Source organism: Euphorbia lathyris, chromosome 4 (assembly GCF_963576675.1).
Source record: "Euphorbia lathyris chromosome 4, ddEupLath1.1, whole genome shotgun sequence".
NCBI lineage: Eukaryota > Viridiplantae > Streptophyta > Magnoliopsida > Malpighiales > Euphorbiaceae > Euphorbia > Euphorbia lathyris.
In genome coordinates, this window is record NC_088913.1 from 97581158 (window position 1) to 97605332 (window position 24175).

General features: G+C 35.2%; 2 protein-coding genes across 4 annotated transcripts; one reads left to right on the plus strand and one right to left on the minus strand.

The window, feature by feature from the left end:
- The first annotated feature begins 1391 nt into the window (after nt 1–1391).
- LOC136226902 (reticulon-like protein B16) lies at nt 1392–7534 on the plus strand. 2 transcript variants are annotated; one of them, XM_066015582.1, is made up of 6 exons: nt 1392–1550; nt 1639–1816; nt 4719–4896; nt 4995–5136; nt 6924–6993; nt 7108–7534. In XM_066015582.1, the coding sequence occupies exons 2-6, from the start codon at nt 1651–1653 to the stop codon at nt 7272–7274; spliced, it is 723 nt and encodes a 240-aa protein (XP_065871654.1). In that variant the 5' UTR covers nt 1392–1550; nt 1639–1650; the 3' UTR covers nt 7275–7534. The 2 variants fall into 2 exon arrangements, with proteins under 2 accessions (XP_065871654.1, XP_065871655.1); XM_066015583.1 differs by having other exon boundaries at nt 1407–1550; nt 1644–1816.
- A 2341-nt stretch (nt 7535–9875) lies between these two features.
- On the minus strand, nt 9876–18378 carry LOC136227459 (uncharacterized). Of its 2 annotated transcripts, none has more exons than XM_066016139.1 (7): nt 18100–18378; nt 15926–15974; nt 15748–15850; nt 14686–14781; nt 14501–14575; nt 12501–12559; nt 9876–10126 (listed from the first exon to the last, which is right to left on the minus strand). In XM_066016139.1, the coding sequence occupies exons 1-6, from the start codon at nt 18262–18264 to the stop codon at nt 12511–12513; spliced, it is 537 nt and encodes a 178-aa protein (XP_065872211.1). In that variant the 5' UTR covers nt 18265–18378; the 3' UTR covers nt 9876–10126; nt 12501–12510. The 2 variants fall into 2 exon arrangements, with proteins under 2 accessions (XP_065872211.1, XP_065872210.1); XM_066016138.1 differs by having other exon boundaries at nt 12501–12570.
- Between the last annotated feature and the right edge of the window lie 5797 nt (nt 18379–24175).

A 24175-nucleotide genomic window follows, 5' to 3' on the forward strand; every position in this document is an offset into this window, starting at 1 on the left:
AAAGGCTCACTGAGTAAAGGTTTGAGTTATGGTGGAGCTGAAGCCCTAGTGGATGATGTAGCGGGTTTTGTTGATTCTGATTATGCTGGTAGCATTGACACCAGAAAATCCCAAACCGGGTATGTATTCACTGTGTTTGGAACAACAATAAGTTGGAGGGCAAGTCTACAGTCAGTTGTGACTCTGTCAACAACCGAGGCAGAGTTTATTATCGTCACAGAGGCAGTAAAGGAAGCAATGTGGCTGAGAGGAGTCTTAGCGGAACTTGGAGTGACACAGATTGATGGTTTGAAGATTTACTGTGATAGTCAAGGAGCTATACACCTGTCAAAACACCAAGTATTTCACGAGCAATCCAAACACATAGATGTGAGAATGCATTTCGTCAGGGATGTGATTAGCACTGGTACTGTTCAGGTGGTGAAAGTGGGAACTGGGGATAACCCAGCCGACATGCTGACCAAATCTGTTTCAAGTAATAAATTTGAACATTGCTTGAAACTGGTTAGGATGGTCAGTGGTCCTTGAGTGTATTTTCTTCACTAGTTGATGGAGTGATTAGAAAGACAAGGTGGAGATTGTAAGTCGTTGTTTTCTATCACTTGCTGATGATGCTGAGTCAACAAGTCAGCATTGTAAGTCGTTGTTGTTTTCTATTACAAGAATGATGCTGGGTAATCAAGTCAGCATAATTGTAAGCCAACCAGTCAGCATGAGTATTTCAACAAGTTAGCATGGCTGTGGTCAGCATGGTACTGAGGTGTTAATACAGGTCAACATGTTCGTGCTGTGTTCAGGACAACATGGTCTTGCTGTGTTACCACTGGTCAGTAGGTCTTGCTGAGTTAGTACATTTTGAGTAAGGATATTTTGGGTATTTTCACAATCTTGTAAAGGCTATAAAAGGTCTGGGTTGGGAAGTAGTTTCATACGTGAGATTATTCTTAGACTAAGTCATTAGTGTACACTATGATATACTGAGTTGGGGATTGGAAAAACACGAGAGTTTCTAGAGAGGAAACTGTTTCAATCTTGTTGTAATCTCCATTGATTAGTGAAGTTGCTGGATGTAGGCAGTTAAGCCGAACCAGGGTAAATTCTGTGTGTATTCTTTTGATTGCTGTTTCAAGATCCAATCTGTGATCTTTGTGAACTTTGTTTATCTGTGTGGTTGATTGATCGTTCGAAGTATAGCTCAACAATTTCTAAATTAATGATACTATATACGTAGAGCGTACTAAAAAAAATATACTCGTATTTTGGTACTTTACGGATAAGAAAAAGATATTTATACAAAGTTATTGGAAAATTCAAGTAAAGTTGTAATCTTTTTCCCCTCCAATCGTGCACATGATAGTATCAGAGGGGCCACCACCAATTGGGTAAGAACGAACGAATTAGGTAATCGCCACCTCTATGACTTGGCTTGTCGTCTTCTTTTTCTTCTTCTCTCCCCAAATTCCTTCTAGAAAAACATGAAGAAGACATTTCAAAAACCGAGAAAAACCCTTATTTTCAAACTAACAGATCCGGCCACCTATAACAGAACGGTAAGATTCTTGTGTTCAATTCAATTGCAAGGGTTTTTAATTTGCTTTCGATCGTTATCTTCTGATTGGGTTCGTTCTTATTTGGCAGTAAAGAATTGAAATGGAAAATTCAGGTGAATTTGTCGATAGAGTTGAGATTAATGGAGGAGAGGCGAGGAATGACGCCGCAGCTTCTTCTACTACTAGCTCTTCGTCGATATTAACTTCTGGGTATCGATTATTTGGTCGGAAAGCTTCAGTTCATCAGGTTATGGGTGGCGGCAAAGGTAAAGAGCTTTCCGCCTTTCTATTTTTCTTGAATTGGGGGTTTTAATTAAGTTCATTTAGAAGCTGCTAAATGTGATTTTTATTGCTAATTGGATGTTTTTCAATTGGATTCTCTTGTATACATGTCTGGAATTCTATTTAGTTTGGTTTTACTAATTAAAATAGGAATTGAATTCTTTTTGTTTAGGTAAATCCTATCAGGAAAAGAGATTATACTTTTGTTTGTAGGTGTTGTAAATATATATGTTTGTTTTGATGGTAATTAGTGCGTTTTGATGGTAAATTGGTGGGTTTTATGCTTTGTTGTGCGGAAACTTAAACATCCGGAGGAAACCGAAAAGAAAATGGAATGGAAACCGACACGAAACTCTGAAATGCTACTGAAAAAGAGTCATGCAACATAGGTTTTGTGTATATGTTTTCTAGCTATAAGGTACCAAAATGACCTCAAGATTATTGGGGAAGTGACAATTTGACCTCCACGTACAAAATAGCATCAACCTAACCCCAACGTTTATGAAATTGTGTAATTATAGCCTCGTTTTACTGCATCGTTGAAGAAAATTAGTGTTTAATTGACACCATTTCATAAATGTGGGGTTAAATTGACACAATTTCATAAACGTTGGGGTTAAATTGACACTGTTTCATAAACGTTGGGGTTAAATTGGTGTTATTTTGTATGTGGGGGTCAAATTGACACTTCCCCGATAATGTTGAGTTCATTTTGATACCTTATCCCTATTTTCTAACACGAAATTGTAGTACTTTCATGGTAATGTTAGTTTACATTACCTTACTTTAATAACACCGGATCCAAACAAAAGGGTTAGTTTCATGTAAGCAAGGATCACTTGCTTATTTATTTGCGTCTAGAGTTTTAGAGTTTGTGCTCTTGGGATACGCATATATGTGAGCTTAGGTGTAATTGGGTCTCGTGAGATGTGAGAGTTTGGGATTTGGATATAGAATGAGAGTTTCTTAGTGTTGTACCAACTTACGGATTGCTAATGAATTATGTGCTCCTCCACGCTCGTGGATGTAGGCAAAAATAACCGAAACACGAAAATCTCTTGTCATTGTGATTGCTGTCCAATTTCCTGTTCCTTATGTCAAGCTTGTTGTAGTCAACACCGATCTAATTCCTAACATTTGCTTATTATACTATTTGGTTTCTCCTTCCTGGATGCTTTCTAGAAAAGCAGGAATTTGATCGATGAGGTATCGAGGTCTGGGCTCATTACACTGTTGTAGGCAACACCGATCCAATTCCTAACATTTGCTTATACTATTTGGTTTCTCGTTCCTGGATGCTTTCTAGAAAAAGCAGGAATTTGCTCGATGAGGTATCGAGGACCGGGCTCTTAACATTGTTGTAGTCAACACCGATCCAATTCCTAACATTTGCTTATGCTATATGGTTTCTCGTTCCTGGATGCTTTCTAGAAAAGGCAGGAATTTGATCGATGAGGTATCGAGGACCGGGCTCATTACTTGCACAGTGTATTACTGATAAAAACCTAATATTATGTGCTAAGATAGATAAAGTTTGAGGAAATTAGGAATGAAGGTTGAAATTGAATACCCTCTTGTTTGAGAAAATGAGAGATGCTTGAATTAAGGAAATCAGACGAGTTCATCAATCGTTTGAGATGACATTTCTAGAATGAATCACGGTTTTTTCTGTGGAGTTCCTACTCGGCTATGAAATGATTGACGAAAGGAATGGGGATGTGTTGGGACGGTCTGTAGCAAAATAGGAGGTTCACCTTGTTTGTAGGAATGTTGGCGGCGCGCTTCACGTATGGACAGATCCCTAGCTTTGGTAGGAATGTTGGCGGCACGCTTCGTTGGGTTCGTTATCTGTCGGTCAGTAAGTGTGGACTGATTCCCATTTATCCAGTAGTGTATATTTCCTCTGTAGCGAAATTCGATAGAGCGATCTCTACGACCTTGCAAATTAGTTTGAGCCCGCAACTTCGTAAGGCGAAGGCGCTGTTACTGCGTTAAAACTTATATTCTGCTTATTATCTGATATGTTAACTATATCTTCTTTACTCTTTTGTACCTAAATTAATGATGCATAGTGGTTATATTGTAATGAGACGTGTGCACTGTTCTACGTCGAGATTGTTGGAGTTGGTTGACCTGCGCTGGGAGCGGTCCCCTGTGTAAGTTCCGACGATCAAGTTAGTAGGATAACGGAGTAAGAGGATAGTAAAGTAGGGAAAGAGAGAGAGTCCAAACGTCCCTTTCTTTGACTACGTGAGGGCCTTATATAGGCTTTGGGTCCCTGTGGGACACCCCTAGCTTCCTGGCACGCTATAGGCGTTAGATCTGATTTGGCGACCTGACACCCTCGTCCTAGGCGCAAGCTACGTTGATCTTTTACTTTCGGACATCGGGCTTAGTCCCACTTGGATGTGGGCCCAGCCCAAGTCCCTTGCATGGGGCGGAGAGGCCTAAGCTGTACACGTGTAGGCTTGAGCCCATATGTCTCATCATATTGCAATAGGGCGGCCTGGTGCACTACGCGTCCCCGCTAAGCGAGGGTCCGGGGAGGGGTCCCACGCACAAGGGTGTATTGGGGGGCAAGCCTTCCCCTGCCAATTTTTTGGCAAGAGGCCGCTCCTAAGACTCGAAGTGACCTCTCGGAAACTACCTTTTTTGTGGCTTGGCTACTGCGTCCATATTCCATTAATTAAAGGGATAAGTTACAAAAATACCCTTATCACTCCCAGCCACGAGCAATTTTACCTTTAACGTCATTAATGATATAATTGAGAACGTAACATTCGCAAGTTGAGTCAATTTTACATCTTTGATAAACCTATTGTGCCTGCTAGTATATTTGGTTTCGTGTGTTTTATTTGTTCGCCTAATTCCTTTTTCCGCTCGCAGCTGCTGATGTGCTTTTGTGGAAGCGGCATGTTTCTTTTGGTGTCATTGTTGTCGCAACAGTTGCTTGGTTTATATTCGAGCAATCGGAATTACCATTCTTAACAATTTTCTCAGACGTCTTGCTGGTTGTGACTGTAATATTATACGCCCGTGCCAACGTTGCTGTTATGAGAAATACGTATGTGCTATTTGCGTTACATATATTGATTTATTATCCCTTTACTTTTATTGTTGAATCCATTTTTATGGGAATTCCTTTTTCTTAATCTTATGCAGACAACCGCAATCATTACCGGAGCTAGTTTTGTCGGAGGAAATGGTTAATAATGCCGCAGCATCTTTTCGTGTTAAACTCAATAATGTGCTTCTTATGGCTCACGACATTACTATTGGCAAGGATTTTCGACTCTTTTTCATGGTAAGTATCCGTTATCCATCTCCTTAAAAAGATGCAAGGGTTTTGCTTGTTTGATGAAGCTTTACGAGCCTAATTATTTGACGTGATATTGATTTGTCGTATATTTCTGGGCTAAAATATATTCACGGCTCCTAAATTATAGTGCTGCTAGCGTTATGGGTTGTAAACTTCATTTCTTGACATAAAAAACCTCGAACTTTGCATTTTTATTATTAAAGTCCAAATCAACAAAAAAATCGTAAATTTTTTTTACGAAATATTGTCCTGAATAAGTTTGACAGTTGACTACATCATTGACTTTTTTAATCATGTCATAAAAAAAAGTGCTAAACCATACGGAGCCCTTGTCCATTTTGGTCACTATGCTCCCGGAAATTAAGGGACAACCCATTAGCCACTCCAACTCTCTGAAAGTGACATAAAACACCCTTTATTTTTCCTCGATCGGAGAAGATTTTGACCATTCGCTTTTCTGTTGACTTCCCATATGTACTGTGGCTCTTCGCTTCAAAAAGAGTTACCCCTTCCTGGAGCATATTTTTCGATAGCTTCTCTAAACTCATACAGACTTTGAAATACCATTCCGAGAGGCCACGTTGCAAAATTTTTGTAAAAGGAAAAGCCACATTGCATATGAGAAGTCAACCGAAAGGTGAGTGGTTCTCACGGGTCAACATCTTCTTTGACTGAGGAAAAATAAGGGGAGTTTTATGTCACGCTTAGCTAATTGAAGTGGCTAATGGCTTGCCCCTAAGGTTCGGGGGGAAAAATGACCAAAATGGACAACTTTAGGGGGCTCCGTATGGTTTGGGCTTAAAAAAAAATATGGTAAAATACCTATTTTACCCTCCATTATTATGTGAAGTGTTGAACGGGTTTTTGTTGATTTGGACTATAATGTTACAGAATGTAAAGCTCAAGGATTTGTATGTCAAAAAATGAAGTTTAGAGGCTATAATGTTACTAGGTAGCACTATAGTTTAGGGGCCATGGATGTAATTTACCCTATATTTCCGTGCTGAAAGTTTTTATAATCTATATAACTTTGAAATTCGAGTTAAGTATTTGATAGAGTTCGTTTTTCACAGATGCATAGGATTTCCATCAAAATACAAATTAGAGTTCTAAATGACTTCCTTTTAAGTTAGGGGTGTCGGAACGGGTTATCATGTCATATTCGTGTTATATGATATATAAGTTCGATACCATTATATAATTATGTATGGTATAAATGCAACAAAAATGATAATTGTGTCAAACAGGTCAGAAATCGTGTTGTCGTGTTGTCGTGGTGTTAGAAACAAGATAGAATTGGAATTCGAATTGGATGCGTGCTTATTTGTATATTTCCGGAACAATCATTACCATGCTGATGAATCTTTTTACGATTTAAAACTTATCCTTACAATCCATGCCAAAAATGCTATGTTCCCTGCCTTCGATATGTGCGTCTTATTGCTAGCTGATCTTACGATCTCATTCAAATGCCTTTTTTTGTAATCAAACAAGTAGTGTCAAGCTGGTTATTTCTGTAAATCGTGTTGTCATGTCAGAAATTGACAACTCTATTTTAACTTCAAAACAAGATAGAAGTGGAATTCGAATTGGATGCGTGCTTATTTGTATATTTCCGGGACAGTCATTGCCATGCTGATGAATCTTTTTACGATTTAAAACTTGTCCTTACGATCTATGCCAAAGACGCTACTTTCCCTGCCTTTGATATTATGCATCTTATTGCTAGCTGATCTTTCTATCTCATTCGAACGCCTTTTTGTATCGAACAGGTGGTTGTTTGTCTATGGCTCCTCTCTGCAATTGGGAGTTACTTCTCATTCTTTACCCTGGCCTATGTAGGTAAGGAGTCGCTTTAATTTCGTTTATAAAACACTCAATTTCACTTGTGTCTCGCGAATTGCTCGAGTAACATACTTGGATGAACTCGAATAATAAGTTTGTTACTGGTAACAGGAACCGTATTATCCATTACAATTCCTGCATTGTATAGCAGATATGAAGAGCATGTCGACAAATATTGCGGGATGATCCATAGGACATTATCGCACCATTATAAGATAGTCGATGAGAGTGTTATCAGTAGAATCCCCCAGAGTTTATCTAAGGAGAAAGATGCATAAGCGTATACCGATTCTCACTCCTTTGGCGTTGTTGAGATCGAAAGCTGTAAAGAAATCTGCAGAGTTTGGAAATTAGTGAAGTCGTCGGAGTCATCCGGGTTAATTCGTTCAACGAACATGAGTAGATGCTGCTGCTAAGTTCTTTGCCCTCATGAGCTTGTATGTGTTTTTGAATCACTGTATTTTAAATTGTTAATGGGATGAAATGTACATTTGTCTTCTTAGTTAAATCCCCGTGAAGAGTTCGTGCTTTCGTTGTAGCACTAAGGGCCCATTTGTTTACTTGTTGATGTTAGTTGTTTTGCTGATAGGTAGTAGATGTTAGTTGATTTTTCTGTTAAAAACCGTTGTTTTGAAAGACAAAAGGCAGATCTGTTATTTAGAATTAAAAGGTAAAATGCAGATCTGAAAAATGGAAATAAACGGGTACTAATATAGTGATCTTTTTTTGTAGTGTTTTTTTATTATACTTTCTAAAAGGTGTTTGGTTATGATTGAGAAATAGTTCTTCGAGCAATTATAGTGGTTTTGTAAACGTAACAGTACCAAGAGGGTTGCTGGATTCAGTGAGTCGCTGGCGTCGAATCCAAGACACCACATGGGCGTTTTACTTTCAAAACATTCAAATTGGGTAAGTTATACCTTTCGCCTTTAAGTTCTATTCATTTTCACAATAGGGTTACTAAACTCAAAATATAGAATAAAAGGGATAAGGTGTAAAAATATTCTTAATGTGTACAGGTAGGAGTAATTTTACTTTTAAGCAATTTTACCCATAATGTTAGCAAGTTTGGATAATTTTAGACAGTATTAAAAAAACAGATATTTTGTTCAATGTTGATTCTAAAAAAAATCATATTTTTTTTGGGATTTAATAGTGAATTTAAGATTAATATTTTTAAATTCAAATAATTATTGAACTTTTTTAATCCAACTCGTACAAAATACAGTATATTCTTAAAAAAAATCCATCTGTTACTAAAGAGCAATAAAATGATCTACATATGAAATGTAGATGACAAAATTTAGGACCGAGGTCCAATCTACTCAACTTGTCAACGTTAAAGATAAAATTGCTATTTGTTGTCAATATTAATGGTAAAATTGCACAATTTTAGACGTTAGGGGTAAAATTGCTACTAGGTATAAACATTAGGGGTATTTTTACATTTTATCCCAAAAAAGTTAATTTTATATTTTTTAATATTATAACACTAAACTTCAATCAACACATCAAAATGACTGTTGATGATCTTAAAATTAAAAAAAAATTCTAAGAATTAATGATATTTTATGCAAATTTAATATATTAAAACTCTCGTTTTGATGTTATTTAGGTGTTGTTTAGTTAGTTAAGAGAAAATGAATTTTTAGAGAGAAAGTTCAAAGCAATGATTATAAGTCGTATTAGTTTTTCAAATTCTTAGAGAGAGAAAGTCCTTTAGAGAGAGGGAGGAAGTCCTTTTAGACTTCAACAAGCTGAAGTGTTTATCACTTTAAATAAATTCAGGGATTAATAGATGACTATAAATAAGTTGAAAGTCAATAAAACATTTAAAAAAAATAAAAAAAAACTAATATATCACTTTAAACAAATTTAAAAGATAAACATAACGATTATCGGAAGACAAACGAATTGTGGACAAATGCAAAGACATAGGAATGCATTAAAGCCATATTTAAATTTATAAAATTTACAAGCTGAATAAGGATCTTAATAGCATAAACATGTAAAGTTAAATAGCTTAAAATTGTGTCTTGGTCAAGGGTAACACACATGATCACTTGAATTTTAATGAAAACATTAAATTTTAAAATGTAATATAAAAATGACTCAACTTTAAATTTGTTTAATATTGTAGCCATTAAATTTCAATTAATGTCTGAAATAATGGTTAACAACCTCAAATAGAAATCTCGAATAATTAAAGTGGTTTAGGATCATATCTACCATGGAACCATATTTTTATTTTCCAAAATTACATTTTTCTATTCATTTTCTCCTTTCTAATCAAATAACACATAAATGCTCATAAAATAAAAAAGTTGAAGAATTAAAGTTGTTCAGAGTATAGATTTTTGTAGGTCTGACTTAAAGGGACATCCCATTAACCACTGTAATTCCCAAAAAAAATGATATAATGCGTCTCTTATTCTTTCTTAATTAGAAAAGATTCTGACTACCAATTGTTGGTTGGCACAGTGGTAGCATGGGGCTGCGCTTGGTAGGGCGGTCTCAGGATCGATCCCCCACAACGGTGATTGGGAGGGGTTTAAATACCGTAATCCTTGGATCCGCCTCGAATCTGGATTAGTCGGCCAATGTGGTTCGGAGTACTGGATGGTTTAACCAAAAGAAAAGATTCTGACTACTCATTTTTTGGTTGACCATATGCAATATGACTTTTCCCTTAAAAAAATTTACCTTTCTTAGAGCATATTTTGCAATATCCTCCTTAAACTAATATACACTTTGAAATACCATCACAAAATGCCACATTGCAAATTTTTATGATGAAAATACACATTTCATATAGGAAGTCAGGCAAGTGGTCCTCAAGAGTCAACATCTTATCCAGTTGAGAAAAAATAAGAGGCGCGGGCAAAGTTATAAAAATGGACAACTTTAGGGGGTTCCACGTTAATTAAATTTAGTGGCTAATATTAGAAATTACAAAGTTGAATGATTTTTATATTACGTTTTGAAGTTTCACGATCATCGTATTTGTAAAAACACCATATATTGAAAACTTCCAGAAGGCACAAAGCAAAAAACACTAATCCAGAAGCAATTCACTTGTCTTCTCCAACCAAACATTGAAGACTTCTTCCAAGTACAGAACAAAATGAATCTGCTACCACAATTTTCAAATAAAATAGGTTATTCATATAATCCTGATGTAGTATAAAGGAAAAACGCATTTTGAGCCCCTGATCTTTTCGGTTTTTGTTGAATCCCTAATATAATGACCCGGTTTGAAGTGGAAGGCTCGGGGATAGAAAACCTAAGCAGGGAGCGGTTTTAAAGGGTGACGATGAGGTAGGAGTGAACTGAATTCCACATTGGAAATGGAGGGAGTGATGTAGGTTTATTAGCAAGATGAGAATCCAATACATACAGACGCGTTTTAAAACTGTGAGGTCTATGGTGTTGGTTTTGGGCCAAAAAGGATAATATCTACATAGTATTGTTGTTATGAGTCCCGCCCATATTTAAGGTCCATTTATTATTAACTTTGGCTTCTTTGAGAAGCTTAGGTTAATGTGTATTTAAGTCTATGAGTTGTCTTTATTTTAAGATAAGTGAAGGAAGAAGAAAAGACACACAAAAGAAGATTTTCGGTTTTGGCCTTTCTCTCTTTAGGCCAGTTCACGTTTTTGTCGATTTTTGGACATGAGCTTTTTGACATATTGTTCCTTGTTCTCACCGTTGTGATTGTCGTTCGGAGGTCGGGAAGGTCTGTTCGGGATTGGGGAAGATTTTAGATAAGTTTCTTCTCTTTGTGGTATTTGTTTACTTCTTGATCTCTTATAGTTTATGATTGTTGTTGGAGGGTTATAAACCTTTGTAAGACTTTGTTGGGTTTGTTTTGCCCTCAATTTTATCATAATAAGAGAAGAAGGGTGGACTCCTCAAACGTCCCGTGGTTTTTACTCTTCACACTGAAGAGGTTTTCCACGTATAAATCTCGTGTTGTTGATTGTGGTTTAGATTTTCATTCTTGTGGTTATTGTTGTTGTTTTGATTTGGAACTTGGGTTGTGCTTTGGTTGATTGTTTGTGAGATTGATCATTGTGTTGTTATTCGTATTCCGCGTGTTATTGGCAACCCGTCTTTTGGGTCCTTCAATTGGGTCAGATTGTTACAATTGATATTATAGCAAACTCTTCATGCACGGTGCACAGTTCGGGGATGAACCAGCCAGAAGCTGGTGGGCCTGTAACGCCCTGTCCGAAGTGGGTGGGGTCGAGGTAGAAGGCATGAGCAACGAGCGACATTAGGGATGACGATGGATGTAGGAATGAACAGAATCCCACGTAAAAAATGGAGTAAGAGCGATTGAGGCTTATTAGTAAGTGTCAGAGATTAATATACGATCTACGATTGGACCTTAACTGTTAGCTTGAGCTGTTGGTTAAATTGATTCCATGACATGGTATTAGAGCATCTAGGATCAAACGGTCGAGGGTTTTAGTCCTGACAAACTCATTAATTTGTGGAATTAAAAACACATGGTGGGATAGACCCGCCTTGTACGCACTGTAAACCCAATGGACATTTGTGTGTAAGGGTGTGTCAGAAATTAATATACGATCGACGATTGGGTCTTAACTATAAACTTGAGCTGTTAGTTAAATTAGTTCCATGACAGTAAGGTGGAAAAAACAAAACGGAGAATATCTTGGTACGGTGGTTTTCACCTGGTAAGTGACTGACCAAGTGAATTTGGTCAGTCACCATTAGATCTAGAAGGTGTGAATTTAAGCCTTACGATACTTTTAATCTTTACCATAAAATCTTAATAAGTTCAGATCTAACGTTGGCTAACCAAATTTACTTGGTCAGTCACTGATCAGGTGAAAATTACTGTATCTCGGTATAGGACTAGATGGTTACACCTAATTTTCAATTTCACACATTGATCCTTTAATCAATTATAATTGCATATATAGAAAATAGATTTGAGTTCAAAAACATTTTTTTTTTGTTTGTCTCACGTGGTTATAGAGAAATTGTAAAACTTTATTTTGAAATGTAAAATATAAACTTAATACATTAGGAGCTCTCTAAACTTAGAAGGTGTTTTATTAGTTCCTGAATTGCTTGAATTTGCTTAAAGTGACATAATGAATTGCCGAATGGCAGAAGAACAATAATGAATTTTGGATAAATTGAAAAAGTATGCAACTTTATGCAAATTCAAGGACGAATATATATCACTTTAAGCAATATCAAGAGACTAATATATAATTTTAAATAAATTTAGATGCCCGGTAGAACATTTTAAACAAGTTCGGAAACCAATTTACTTTTTGTTCTACATACACTCTTTAACTGAATTGTATATTTAAAGCTGCTACTAATATGGCAAGTAGGGGTTAATGTGTGCGATCATAATTGGTCCGGGTTTAATGTGTCAAATTGAGAAAGGGACTCAACCAACAAAAAATTGAAAAGATCAGGGACTTAAAAGATATTTTTTTTCCTTATATGTACTCACTCACCTCTTTAAAATCATGTGCAAATTCTTTGACAGTAGAAATAGCCACTGTAGCTGCCTCCTCTAAAGGATACCTTAAACATGAATAGCGTGGAAGGTTAGTGTACGTTTGTTTCCATTTTTTGAAATTATTTTTGGTTTTTAATTTTTAAACAGAAGTTAAAAAGTATTTAATAAAATTTCGAAACAAATGCGTTTAATAGAAAAATCAACTAACATTTACGACTTATCAAATAGGAACAGGAGAACTAAACAACGGACCCTTAATAAACTTTCATTGATTTTAGGCGTTAATACATCAATAGCTCCCTCAACTTATCTTAAAAACATGACAACGGACCCTGAATTTATTTAAAGTGACATATTAGTCTCATGAACTTGCTTACCTGATCTATTAACCCTCTAGACTTGTTTAAAGGTATATACATTTCAATGTCCAAATCTATAAAAACAAATTCAAAAATTAAAAAATAAAAATCTAATTTGTGATTTTAAATCTTCAAAATAAATTAGCTTTCTATTTTTTTATGACCTTTAGTGTCTTTTAACAAATTAAGGGAGTTAAATGCACTATTTGTCACTGAATTTTAATGGTTGTCTCAAAATGGTCACTTAACTTTAATTTGTCTCACGAAAATCATTCAACTTTGAATTTGTCTCAATAAAATCACTCAAGTGACTTCAAGAGCAAAAAGATATCGGAAAAATGTCACATCAGCAATAATCAATTTTCACAGTTGACCAAAACGACACGTGGATTGTTTCGGCCAGCTAGATGGCATCCACGTGTCAGCTAGATGTTTGTCACGTGTCGTTTCAGTCAGCGATGAAGGTTGACTGCTAAAGTGGAAGTCACATCATATTTCTGGTGTCATTTTGCTCTTGAAGTCGCCAAAGTGACTTTATTGAGACCAAATTCAAAGTTAATTGATTTTATTGAGACAAATTGAAGTTGAGTGATCATTTTGAATCAACATGAAGGTTCGATGACCAATGATGCATTTAACCCAAGATTAAGGGACTTAATTATACCAGCTTAAGCAAGTTCAAAGAGCTAAGTAGACACTGTGTAAGTTCAGGGAGGGGTTAAATATGCCGTTGGTCAGTGAACTTAGATGGTTATCCCAAAATGGTCACTCAACTTCAATTTGTCTCAATAAAATCATCCAACTTTGAGTTTTGTCTCAATTAGATCACTACGGTGATTCCAGTGATTAAAATAGATCAGAATGATGAGATGAATAATGCATCAACATGAGTCAACTTTGATCGAAACGATACCTAACATCCATTTATGCGCCACCTAACAGCTAAGTGTCGGTTATTTTTATGAAAAAAAAACAAAATTTAGTTTTTTTCATAAAAATAATTGACATGTGATTGCCACATGTTTCGGTTAGACATCTGAGCTAACTCATGCTCATGTATCAGTCATAACATCATTCTGATGCATTGTAATCATTGAAATCAATAGAGTGACTTAATTGAGATAAAACTCAAAGTTGATTGATTTTATTAGGCCTAATACACAGATAACCTCTTGAACTTGTCCAAATATTGCAACTGCTCCCTCCAACTTTCAATTGTAACAACTTACCCCTTAAACTTGTCCAATTGTAAAACATAATCCCAAATTGGAAATTTTTTTACCCCATACTTAAAGCAACCGTAAAAACGTTTCCCCGAATTCATAGCACGCCAAAAATCTGATTATCACACTCCACGAGCGTTGCAGCTTTTATATTTCAAGTGTTTCTTCAATTGCGGTCCATGTCAGTAATTTGGGGTTATGTTTTACAATTTGACAAGTTTGAGAGTTATGTTTTATAATTGGATAAGTTTGAGGGGTAAGTTGTTACAAGTGAAAGTTCGGAAGAACAGTTGTAACATTTGAATAAGTTCACGAGGTTATTTGTTTATTAGGCCATCTCAAATTTGCATTTTGTCAAAAAAAATGAAATAAAATGATAAGGTCCTTATTGAAAGCTTCATTTAGTAGCTTACCCATAAACACCACAACAGATTGCAGGGAAGGCAACATACTGAATCTTATTAGCTTTAGCTAATGTTAAGCTGCTCCTGCATATTTCCATTAAACAAAAGATTCAGACAAAAGTTAATTTCTCCGCATAAAATCGAGTTTTCGTGTTAGAAATTGACTGTCGTAATATATTACGAAAGCTACAAACCTGTATGCATTTCTCAAGGAAGCTACAGGGTTTTCATCTGCAAAATAGATGGGACCGACCGTGTGAATCACGTGCGATGCAGGCAATTTAAAAGCCCTGTCCACATAATCATCTCTCGATACATTCACAATAGATAAAATCATATAGTCGGGATCAATGGATGAAAATATGTTAAAAATTATATATATTTTTGGGATAAGATGTAAAAATAACTATAAGTTAACGTTTACAGTTAGGAATAATTTTATCCCTAACATTGGTAGTCAAGAGCAATTTTACCCCTAACGTTGGCAAGTTAGGTTAATTTTAGATATTATTATAAAACGGTTATTTTGCACCAATCGTATATCAATTCGTTTAAAAAAAATCATATTTTTTATGATTTAATAATAAAATTAGAGATTAATATTTATAAATCCAGCAAAATATTTTGAATTTTTTTTATCAAACTCGTACAATAGACAGTATATTTTTTAATGTTTTTTGAAAAAAAAAAATCACGCCTAATTATATGTTTATGCTCCGTTACTAATGAGTGATAAAATGACTCACATGTGAAGCGTAGATGGCAAGATTCATAACCGAAAAGACAGTTTGATAAATTATTTCTCAACTACCCAACTTCACAACATTAGGGATAAAATTACTCCTAGCTGTCAGCGTTTGGAATAAAATTGCTTCTGTCTGTAAATATTAGGGGCATTTTTGCACCTTATTCCTATATTTTCGGGAAAAGCATCAATGACGGATATCACTCCTTTCAAAATTCCGTCAATGATGCTAAATCTGCTTAAATATAGTGAAATTACCGACGGATATTATACATCTAGTGAATGAAATTTCTGTTATTTCTGTTAATTCTGTTAATACTTAATAAACTGAATTAGACTGAATATTCGAGAAAAAAGATCCAAAATTTGACCAAACAATTGACTTAAGTCAACATTTTATTCCAAATCTGAATCTTTTTCCACGAATATTCGATCCAATATAATATCTCAAAGATCCGCGCCCAACCTATTCTCCTGAAAATGAGTATGATAAAGGGATATAAAGTAATACGGAGTAATTCTTGCTTCCCCAATCGGACAGCGAACACCGGGTTGAACTTGAGGGAAATTATAGCACATTTGTCGTAGTTGTTGTCCAGCAGCTCTATGTATAGCTGCCAAAGTTTGAACTCAAATCTGTCAAAACTTGAACTACCAAAATCAAGAGTTAAAGACAGTACGAAAAGAACCTAAATCTGCGCCTCCATATCCTTGCATTAGTACATTAGTCGAATTAACCTGTACGAAAACGTTATGAATTAGATCGGTGTTGACTGTAACGAGCTTGATACGCGGAATTTGAAATTAAACATATAATCATAAGATATTTACATGGTTCGGTTCTACATCAATAAAACGAGAAGGCGCACATAATCATGTTCAGTGGCCGAGGCAGTCCAGAGCCCCCGGCCACCAGCTCCACCTTTGAGTAACTGTGATTTCGACCCTGTAGCCCATTAGCCCCTTAAAATTGGTTTATATTTAACCTTGTAATATTATTTCAGGCTTAAAAATAATCAATTGATCACTCGGTTGCAAAAAAGTAAGTTAAATGCAAAAATGTATTGCAAACGTCTTAAAAAAAAAGTGAAACGATCAAGATCGGGATACATGCGGTTCTAATATTAGAGAAGACAAATTTTATAGTTAAGCAATAATAACTTCCTTTTAATCTATTTTTGAATTATGTAATAATATTTTAAGATGCGTGAAGTACATTTTTCATATTTAACTTACTTTTTTTTGCAACCGAGTGACCAATTGATTATATTTTACGCAAATTCAGAAGACTAATTAAATATTTTATGCAACTTGATGGAGCTATCTGGACACTTTAAAAATTCAGGAAGCCAATCATACTTTTTTGACAAATTAAATAGGCAAATGATGTACTAAGCCTTTATAACAAGACTGTTAACCCTTTATTATATTATAATAAGACTATTAAACTTCAAAGGCAAAAAGTATCATTAGATCTCTAATCTTTCATTTTTTTGTTTATTAAGCTCTTGATTTTTTTATTTGGATATATTAAGTCCCTGATCATTTATTTTTGGTCAAATACAGATGAAGTTAATAACGTATTTTTAACAGAATTAAATGTTCATAACATAATGTTTTCGGTCATAAAGGGCTTAATGAGACCAAAAAATAAATGATCAGGGGTTTAATATATCCAAATAAAAGATCAAGGGTTTAATGAACCAAAAAATGAAAGATCAGAGACCTAATGATGCTTTTTGCCAACTTCAAAATGTAACATACAAATCATTCAATTTTACATTTTATAACATTATGACTATTAAACTTTAATCAACACCTCAAAATGAATGATATTTATTATGAAACCACTTTTTTTATTTTTCAAAATCATTATTTCTCTAACCATTTCGATAACTTCTATAGTGGACCGAGTGCAATGGACTCAACCAATTAAAAAAGAGAATCATGCCACTTCAATGGGAGATGATTGGTGTAAAAAAAAGATACACAATTATCACCTTTCTATCAGTAAGGTCCAATGGACCGGGAGCACACCATGGACCAGGTGCAATAGACCCAACCAATTAAAAAAAGAGAATCATGATACCTTATTGGGAGATGATTGGTATTAGGAAAAAAATGCACGGTTGTCTATTCTAACAAAACAAAGAATTTCTCAACTATTTCTCTCTGAAAATACATTTTTGTCTATTCTAGCAAAACAAAAAGGCATAATCTCATTTCGCTCCCTAAACTAATGTTTCAAAGTCAATTAAGATCTTAACTATTAAAATCATCAATCAAGTCCTTAAACTAACCAAAAATTATCAATTTAGTCCTTATTATAAACAAAAATCATCAATTAAAGCCTCATCGAAAATCATTTGGTTGAACAGTTTCAGACTCTTTTCCCCAAACTCATTTTGAATCAAATCAGAGATTATTACAGTCTATATTAAATAATTGCGGTTTCTGATTTAGGATATAACAAGGATTAAGTTGATGATTTTTGCTTAATTTAGGGACCTAATTGACGATTTTGAAACTTTAGTTTAGAGATCCAAATATATGTTATGCCAAATAAAAAATTTAAAGAATTAAAGTTGCTTATAGAATTTTCTATTTTACGATGGTCTGATTTTAAATTATTAATTAAAATTTAATGGCTATAATGTTAGAAAATGCGAAGTGCAGTAAATTTAGATTCGTGGCCATGGATATAATTTACCTCTAAAACTTCCGATTCTAGAAAAACCAAACTAAATAGGATTCTCCTCATACTAGAGATGTGAATGAATTCATATAAACATGTAATTTCTGCAACAAAATTGAAGTCTAAAAAGGTATTGAAATTTGGGGGAAAAGAGAGAAGGAAACTAACAATAGCATCAGATCGGCCATTGACGAACCAGTTGGTGATATCTCCTTTCTTCACTTTGAGAAGAGACGAAGATGACAATTGAAAAACATGAGTGATTCCAACATCCATTAATTCTCCTGGTAAATTATTAACAGCAGCAGAGATGTCTACCGGCATGTTGATCATATCATCGGCTGAAAAAAGGAGATGTTTATCGGAAGAAGAAGAAGAAGAAGGAGAGGAGAGGAGAGGAGAAAAGAAATAGTAATGGAAAAAATCAGATGGAACAAGTCAATGAATGAATGCATTTTTCTCAACTTCTAAAAAGTTCTTACTCCATGCACTCCATCAATACGACGTAGTTTCTCTAAAAAAAAACTTGATATATTTTGGGATAAAGTGTTAAAATACTCATAATATTTACAATTAGCGGCAAATTTACCTCTAACTTTTAAAATGATGCAATTTTATCCATAACATTAGCAACTATGCAACTATGAGTAACTTTACCTCTAACGTCAATTTGATAAATACTTCATCAACTACTGTGTCATCTCTAGTGGCGGATCCAGGAATTTAGATTTGGGGGGACTAATTTTAGCTGTATGGCTGAGGGTAAATTTTCAAAATCCAACCTGTTAGGGTTGGGCAAAAAAATTTTAGTCTCCAACGCGTTAAAACATCGTCGTTTTGGTGTGTTTGCTAAAACATTAAAAGTGTCCAACGTGAAAAGAGTAAACATATTTAATTTTCCTATTAGTTCAATACTAGTTTCTAAAAAATTATAACATTTTTTAATTTTAATTTTAAAATTTTATATTTTTCGTAAATTAAAATTTAATTTAGAAATTAAGTTATTTGAATTTTAAAAATAAAAAATTATTTTTTAATGAAAATGATATAATAAAAATGAGTTCAAAAGATAAAAAGTCCATTTAAATTAATTAATAATGGTAATACATTTTTATAATTATTAAAAAATAGAGTTATAAATAAAAACATTTTAAAAATAAAATGAGGTTGGTAGAAGTTGAACTAGGACATACATTTTTATTTAACCACTTTATCTACCTTTAAACATTGAAATAATACTAAATAGAGTCTATATACACTAATATTAGGGGATACAAGGGGCAAAACGACCCGTACTCAATAGTGAAGCCGATGGCCGGGAGGGGCTTGGCCCCCCGGGCCCTAGGCTGGCTCCGTCTCTGATCCCAGTCATTAATCTTATCATTTTTAATGCATATGTACGTCATTTTGTCATTCATTGGTAACAGATCACAAACATATATGTAAAAGAAAAATAAAAAAATACACTTTGTTTTGTACGGATTAGACAAAAAAAAATTAAATATTTCATCAAATTTAAAAATATTAACCTTTAATTCTATTATGAAATTTCAATAACGTTAACAAAACATTAAAACCAAGTAATATGCAACTGATGCAAAATACGTGAATAAAATATCAGTGGTTTTTAATGATGTTTGAAATTGATCAAATCAGCTAATATTAAGGGTAAAATTGTTTTTGATTGCTAAAGTTAGAGATGAAAATTACTCTTGACTGTTCATGTTAGGGATCTGTTTACACTCTATTTTTTTTCCCGGTGGGGCCATATTTGATATTCTCCAATAACATACAGTAAAATCTCTATAAATTAATACTCGATAAATTAATAAACTCTTTAAAATAATAATTTCTTCTGGTCCCGATTTGGACCAGTTCAAAAAATGATCAATTTTAATAAATTAATAAGATAATAATTTTTGGAACAACCCCTTATAAATACATTGTATTATTACATCTATAAATTAATAATTTCTCAAATACATATGCGAAATATATATATACTTAGGATAATTTAGCAAAATATGAATCTCTAGTATTTTGTTTTTTCTTGAAATTTAAATCTAATTGAATTTTTTCTCTAACTATTCTCAGTGCATTCAAAAGTTCCGATGTATCTTGTCAAATTTTAACAAAAAATTATAAAGAGTGGATGATACTATAATTGTTTCCTTTCTGTGTCTGGTTTTAAAAGTACCAAATCATCTTCAACTTCATCCTCAATTGAATTTTGCATAACGCTTGATATTTTACCCTTATCCCTATTAAAATGGAACTTTCATTTTAGTACTATTTTATATGAATACATTTAATATTATTCTTTTAACCATTTGACTTTTTCCTAGTTTTGCATATGCTCATAATCTTCAAAAATTTCTGTTTTTATAAAAAAAAATACTATTAATAAACAAAATAATCAAAACAAACTTGCTCATGAACCTATAACCGCACCTGCTTGCGACTTTTCAGCCTGAGTTTCACCGTGTTCAAACTCGACTGGTTTATAAATCAAGCTCAACTTAGTCAATCTTTTATCGAGGCAAACATCGAGTTAGCTTATTGAACAACTCAGCTCATTTATAGACCTACCCACAAAGAGCATTGTCATTTCCTCTTTAAAACCCTAAAATGTCAACGTGCCAGGTAGGGTATCGACAATTTTTTACACGATTTAGAGCATCTACAACAGTCTTTTAGTTGGACTCTTAAGTTAAAATTTAAAGAGACTGTATTAAAAACTAACTCCAACAACTTCCTAGTAACCCCTCAAATCACTAAGAGCTTCTCCATATTTTCTATTATTAAAAAGTTCTTAGTGCCTCCTTATTTATCGATAGTCTCTTCTCACTATCGATAAATATAACAATACTTATTAATTTAATGATAAAAAAATAAATAAGGAATGAATACGAAGAATATTATTGAAAATGATGTCTTAATCACTCTTCAAATAACTAAAAGGGTGTTTGGCTACTCCTTTACAGGCTCTTGTTTGCCTTTTCACTTCGAAATGGAGAGTTTTAGGTGTTTGGTTAGTGACTTCCTCTTTGCCTTTTACATCTAAAAAGCAGTATTAGGTGTTTGGTTAATGAGCTCCAGTTTGTCTGTAACCCCCTGAAAAACAGCCTTTTACAAAAGCAGAGAATCTCTGTTTTTTGGAAAAGAAGCTTTTTCCAACAGCAAACAGCAAACTGTAACAGCAAACAGCAACAACAAACAGTAGATAAAACAAATGGGCCCTAAGAGTCAATTGTTTATATTATTTTTAGAAAGTGGAATAGGAGTCTCTGGATGCTCTTCCAGAGATAATCCAACTAACACGACATGATTATCATTTTATTGCTTTTATATCATATGATATATGAAACATATATATAACCCGAATTACCACCTAGTTCAAAATAATTCCTATGTAAGCAAAATTTTAATCATATGTTCCACATTGTTGTCTTCTGTCCTAATTATATTACACCACTAGTTTTGTAAAGTGATTTACTATACCTAGCCACAAATTCCTACATCTAGTCTCGGGAATTGACCGAACTACTCTTTGCCCAAAAATTGAAAAAAACCAAAACCTCTCAAATACCCTATACACTCTTCGATCAAATCCGGACTCGTTTGTGAACCAAATCATGGATCGTGAAAGAGGCCGTAAATGGAAAGACAAAATGATAAGATTTACGGTTTTATTTCGTTGATTTTCGCTCTGTTTTGTGATCTGTGGGGTATTTTAAAAAAACACCGGAATCGCAGTCGGGCGTATGAACATCACACCCGACCTGTGGTTCCGGCGTAAGGGAATCACGCCCGACCAGTGGTGCGGGCGTGATAGCCACATGCCCGAACCACAGGTTGGGAGTGATGCGCTTACGCCCGAACCACAGGTTGGGCGTGATGCGCTTATGCCCGAACCACTGTTCGGACGTGATATTCATACGCCCGACCAGTGGTATAGGCGTGATTTGCATACGCCCAAGGTTTTTTTTTTAAAAAAATTTACATTATTTACAATTTTATTAATTTAGTGTAATTTTAGTATAACTTTAGTATAAATTTAGTATAATTTTAGCATAATTTTCTAACTTTAGTATAATTTACATTATTTACAATTTTATTAATTTAGTGTAATTTATAATTTTAGTATAATTTTAGCATAATTTTATAACTTTAGTATAATTTACATTATTTACAATTTTATTAATTTAGTGTAATTTATAATTTATATGTTACCATTTTTTATTAACTAGATGTAATTTTTTTGTAGACGGAGCGGCCTACTAGGGGTGTGAAATCCATCCCGTCATCTGCTCGTCGTCTAGATATGGACGACGAGGATGATACACCACGCCATACGAGATTGCGTGGTATTGATATATCCGGTCGTAGGCGGAGAGGGGCTGCGACGGACCAGTTGAGGAGGGGACCAATTGTGGAGCAGCTCGACATTGATGGATCGGGGGGGGCGACGGATTTTGGTGACAGAGAGCCTGATAGCGATACTGTGGAGGACTACCTGGATGTGGCAGCCCAGGCAGTGCGACAGTCTGCAGTTGCACGTGATCGCGAGGTTGAGGATAGCGATGAGCAGCCGACCCCGGGGAGACAGCCGACCCAGCGCGTAGGAGGTCGCTTTGCGACTACAGGTATTTTTTAGTATCATTTTAGTATAATTTAGTATATTTTTAGTATTTTAGTATAATTTTAGTATAATTTAGTATATTTTTAGTATTTTAGTATAATTTAGTATAATTTTTAATTTAGTATAATTTTAGTATAATTTAGTATAATTTTAGTATTTTAGTATAATTTTAGTATAATTTTATAACTTTCAGGGACAAGCAAACGTCCCAAAGCTAGTGAGGACGAGAGCTGGCTAGTTAGTGGACCAGTGGATGGTGGCCCCGTTGATGGTTCCGTGATTCCTAGTTTTCTAGGTCATGTTGCCTCACGGATGCTGGGAGGAGAGATTCGGTCGTTTCTAACATGCTACAACAGATCATGAGCATGCCGAGATTTGTGTCAGTGGTTTTCTGGTGCGTCACCCGAGGTAAGAATAATATAGTTTGTCAACATTTATTGTAATTTGTATTTTTAACTATAAACATCAAAAACATTCAGTAATTGTATAAATTGTATATGTGTCATTTTACAGCTGAAGGAGATGATCGAGAAGACTGGTTTGTCTCACCTTCCACATTAAGAACCTCGACACTCCGTTGTTGACTGCGTTCGTTGAGCGGTGACAGCCTGATACGAACTCCTTCCACATACCGTTCGGGGAGATGACTATCCAGCTGCATGATGTGTGGCAGATTCTTCGGATCCCGATCGACGGTCCGATGGTGTCCGAGTCTCCCACTACTGACGGGCTTCATGCCATGTGCATGATGATGTTTGGGGTGAATCGGGATCAGCTTCTGTTGCCGAGCCGACATTTATAGGGCGGTGGAGGTGTATTTGTTCAGGCTGTACACAGGCTTGTCATCCAGGGTAGGGATGACGCTACTCGGGCCACAGCGTGGATGTGGCTTATGCTTGGATCCACTCTGTTTGTTGACAAGAGTGGAGATAGGATTAGGCCGGCCATCTTGCTGAGGTTTCCGGCGGTGTCATCGAGGCAGCTGGACTTTCAGGGGGGTCTGCTACACTTGCCATGTTGTACCGGCAGCTGGGGATAGCGAGCAGAGGAGACTGTTCAGGTATATGCGGATGTTTGACCCTACTGCAAGCATGGATATACGAGTATTTTCCGGTGTTCCGGCAGCATAGAGGAGCTCACTTGATCCCAGCTGACCATGCCCGTGCACTGAGATGGGAGGTCGGGGTACCAGGCAAGACGACCGCCCGACTAGATACCATACGCGGGCTGCTGGACCGTATGACAGCAGCAGAGGTATTTTATAAAATTTTAGAATTAATTTAAGTATTATTTATAGTATGTTATTATTTTTTATTGAGTATTATTTTTTTCAGGTGACGTGGTTGCCTTATGGTCCTGTCCCGGATGATGATCGGCTTCGAGTGTCCTACGCCGGTTGGATACGGTGTAGAGACATCGTCGAGCCGTATATGCCCGATCGAGCGCTGCGACAGGTCGGATATACTCAGCCTATCCCAGCTGAGCGTATTAGACCTGATAAAGCAGTACGACCATGGAGATCTTTAGCGTATAAGCTCACGCATTCCTTAGTCACAGTTGAGGATACCTGGCGGAGATTTCCATCGGCTCAGGGCATTGATC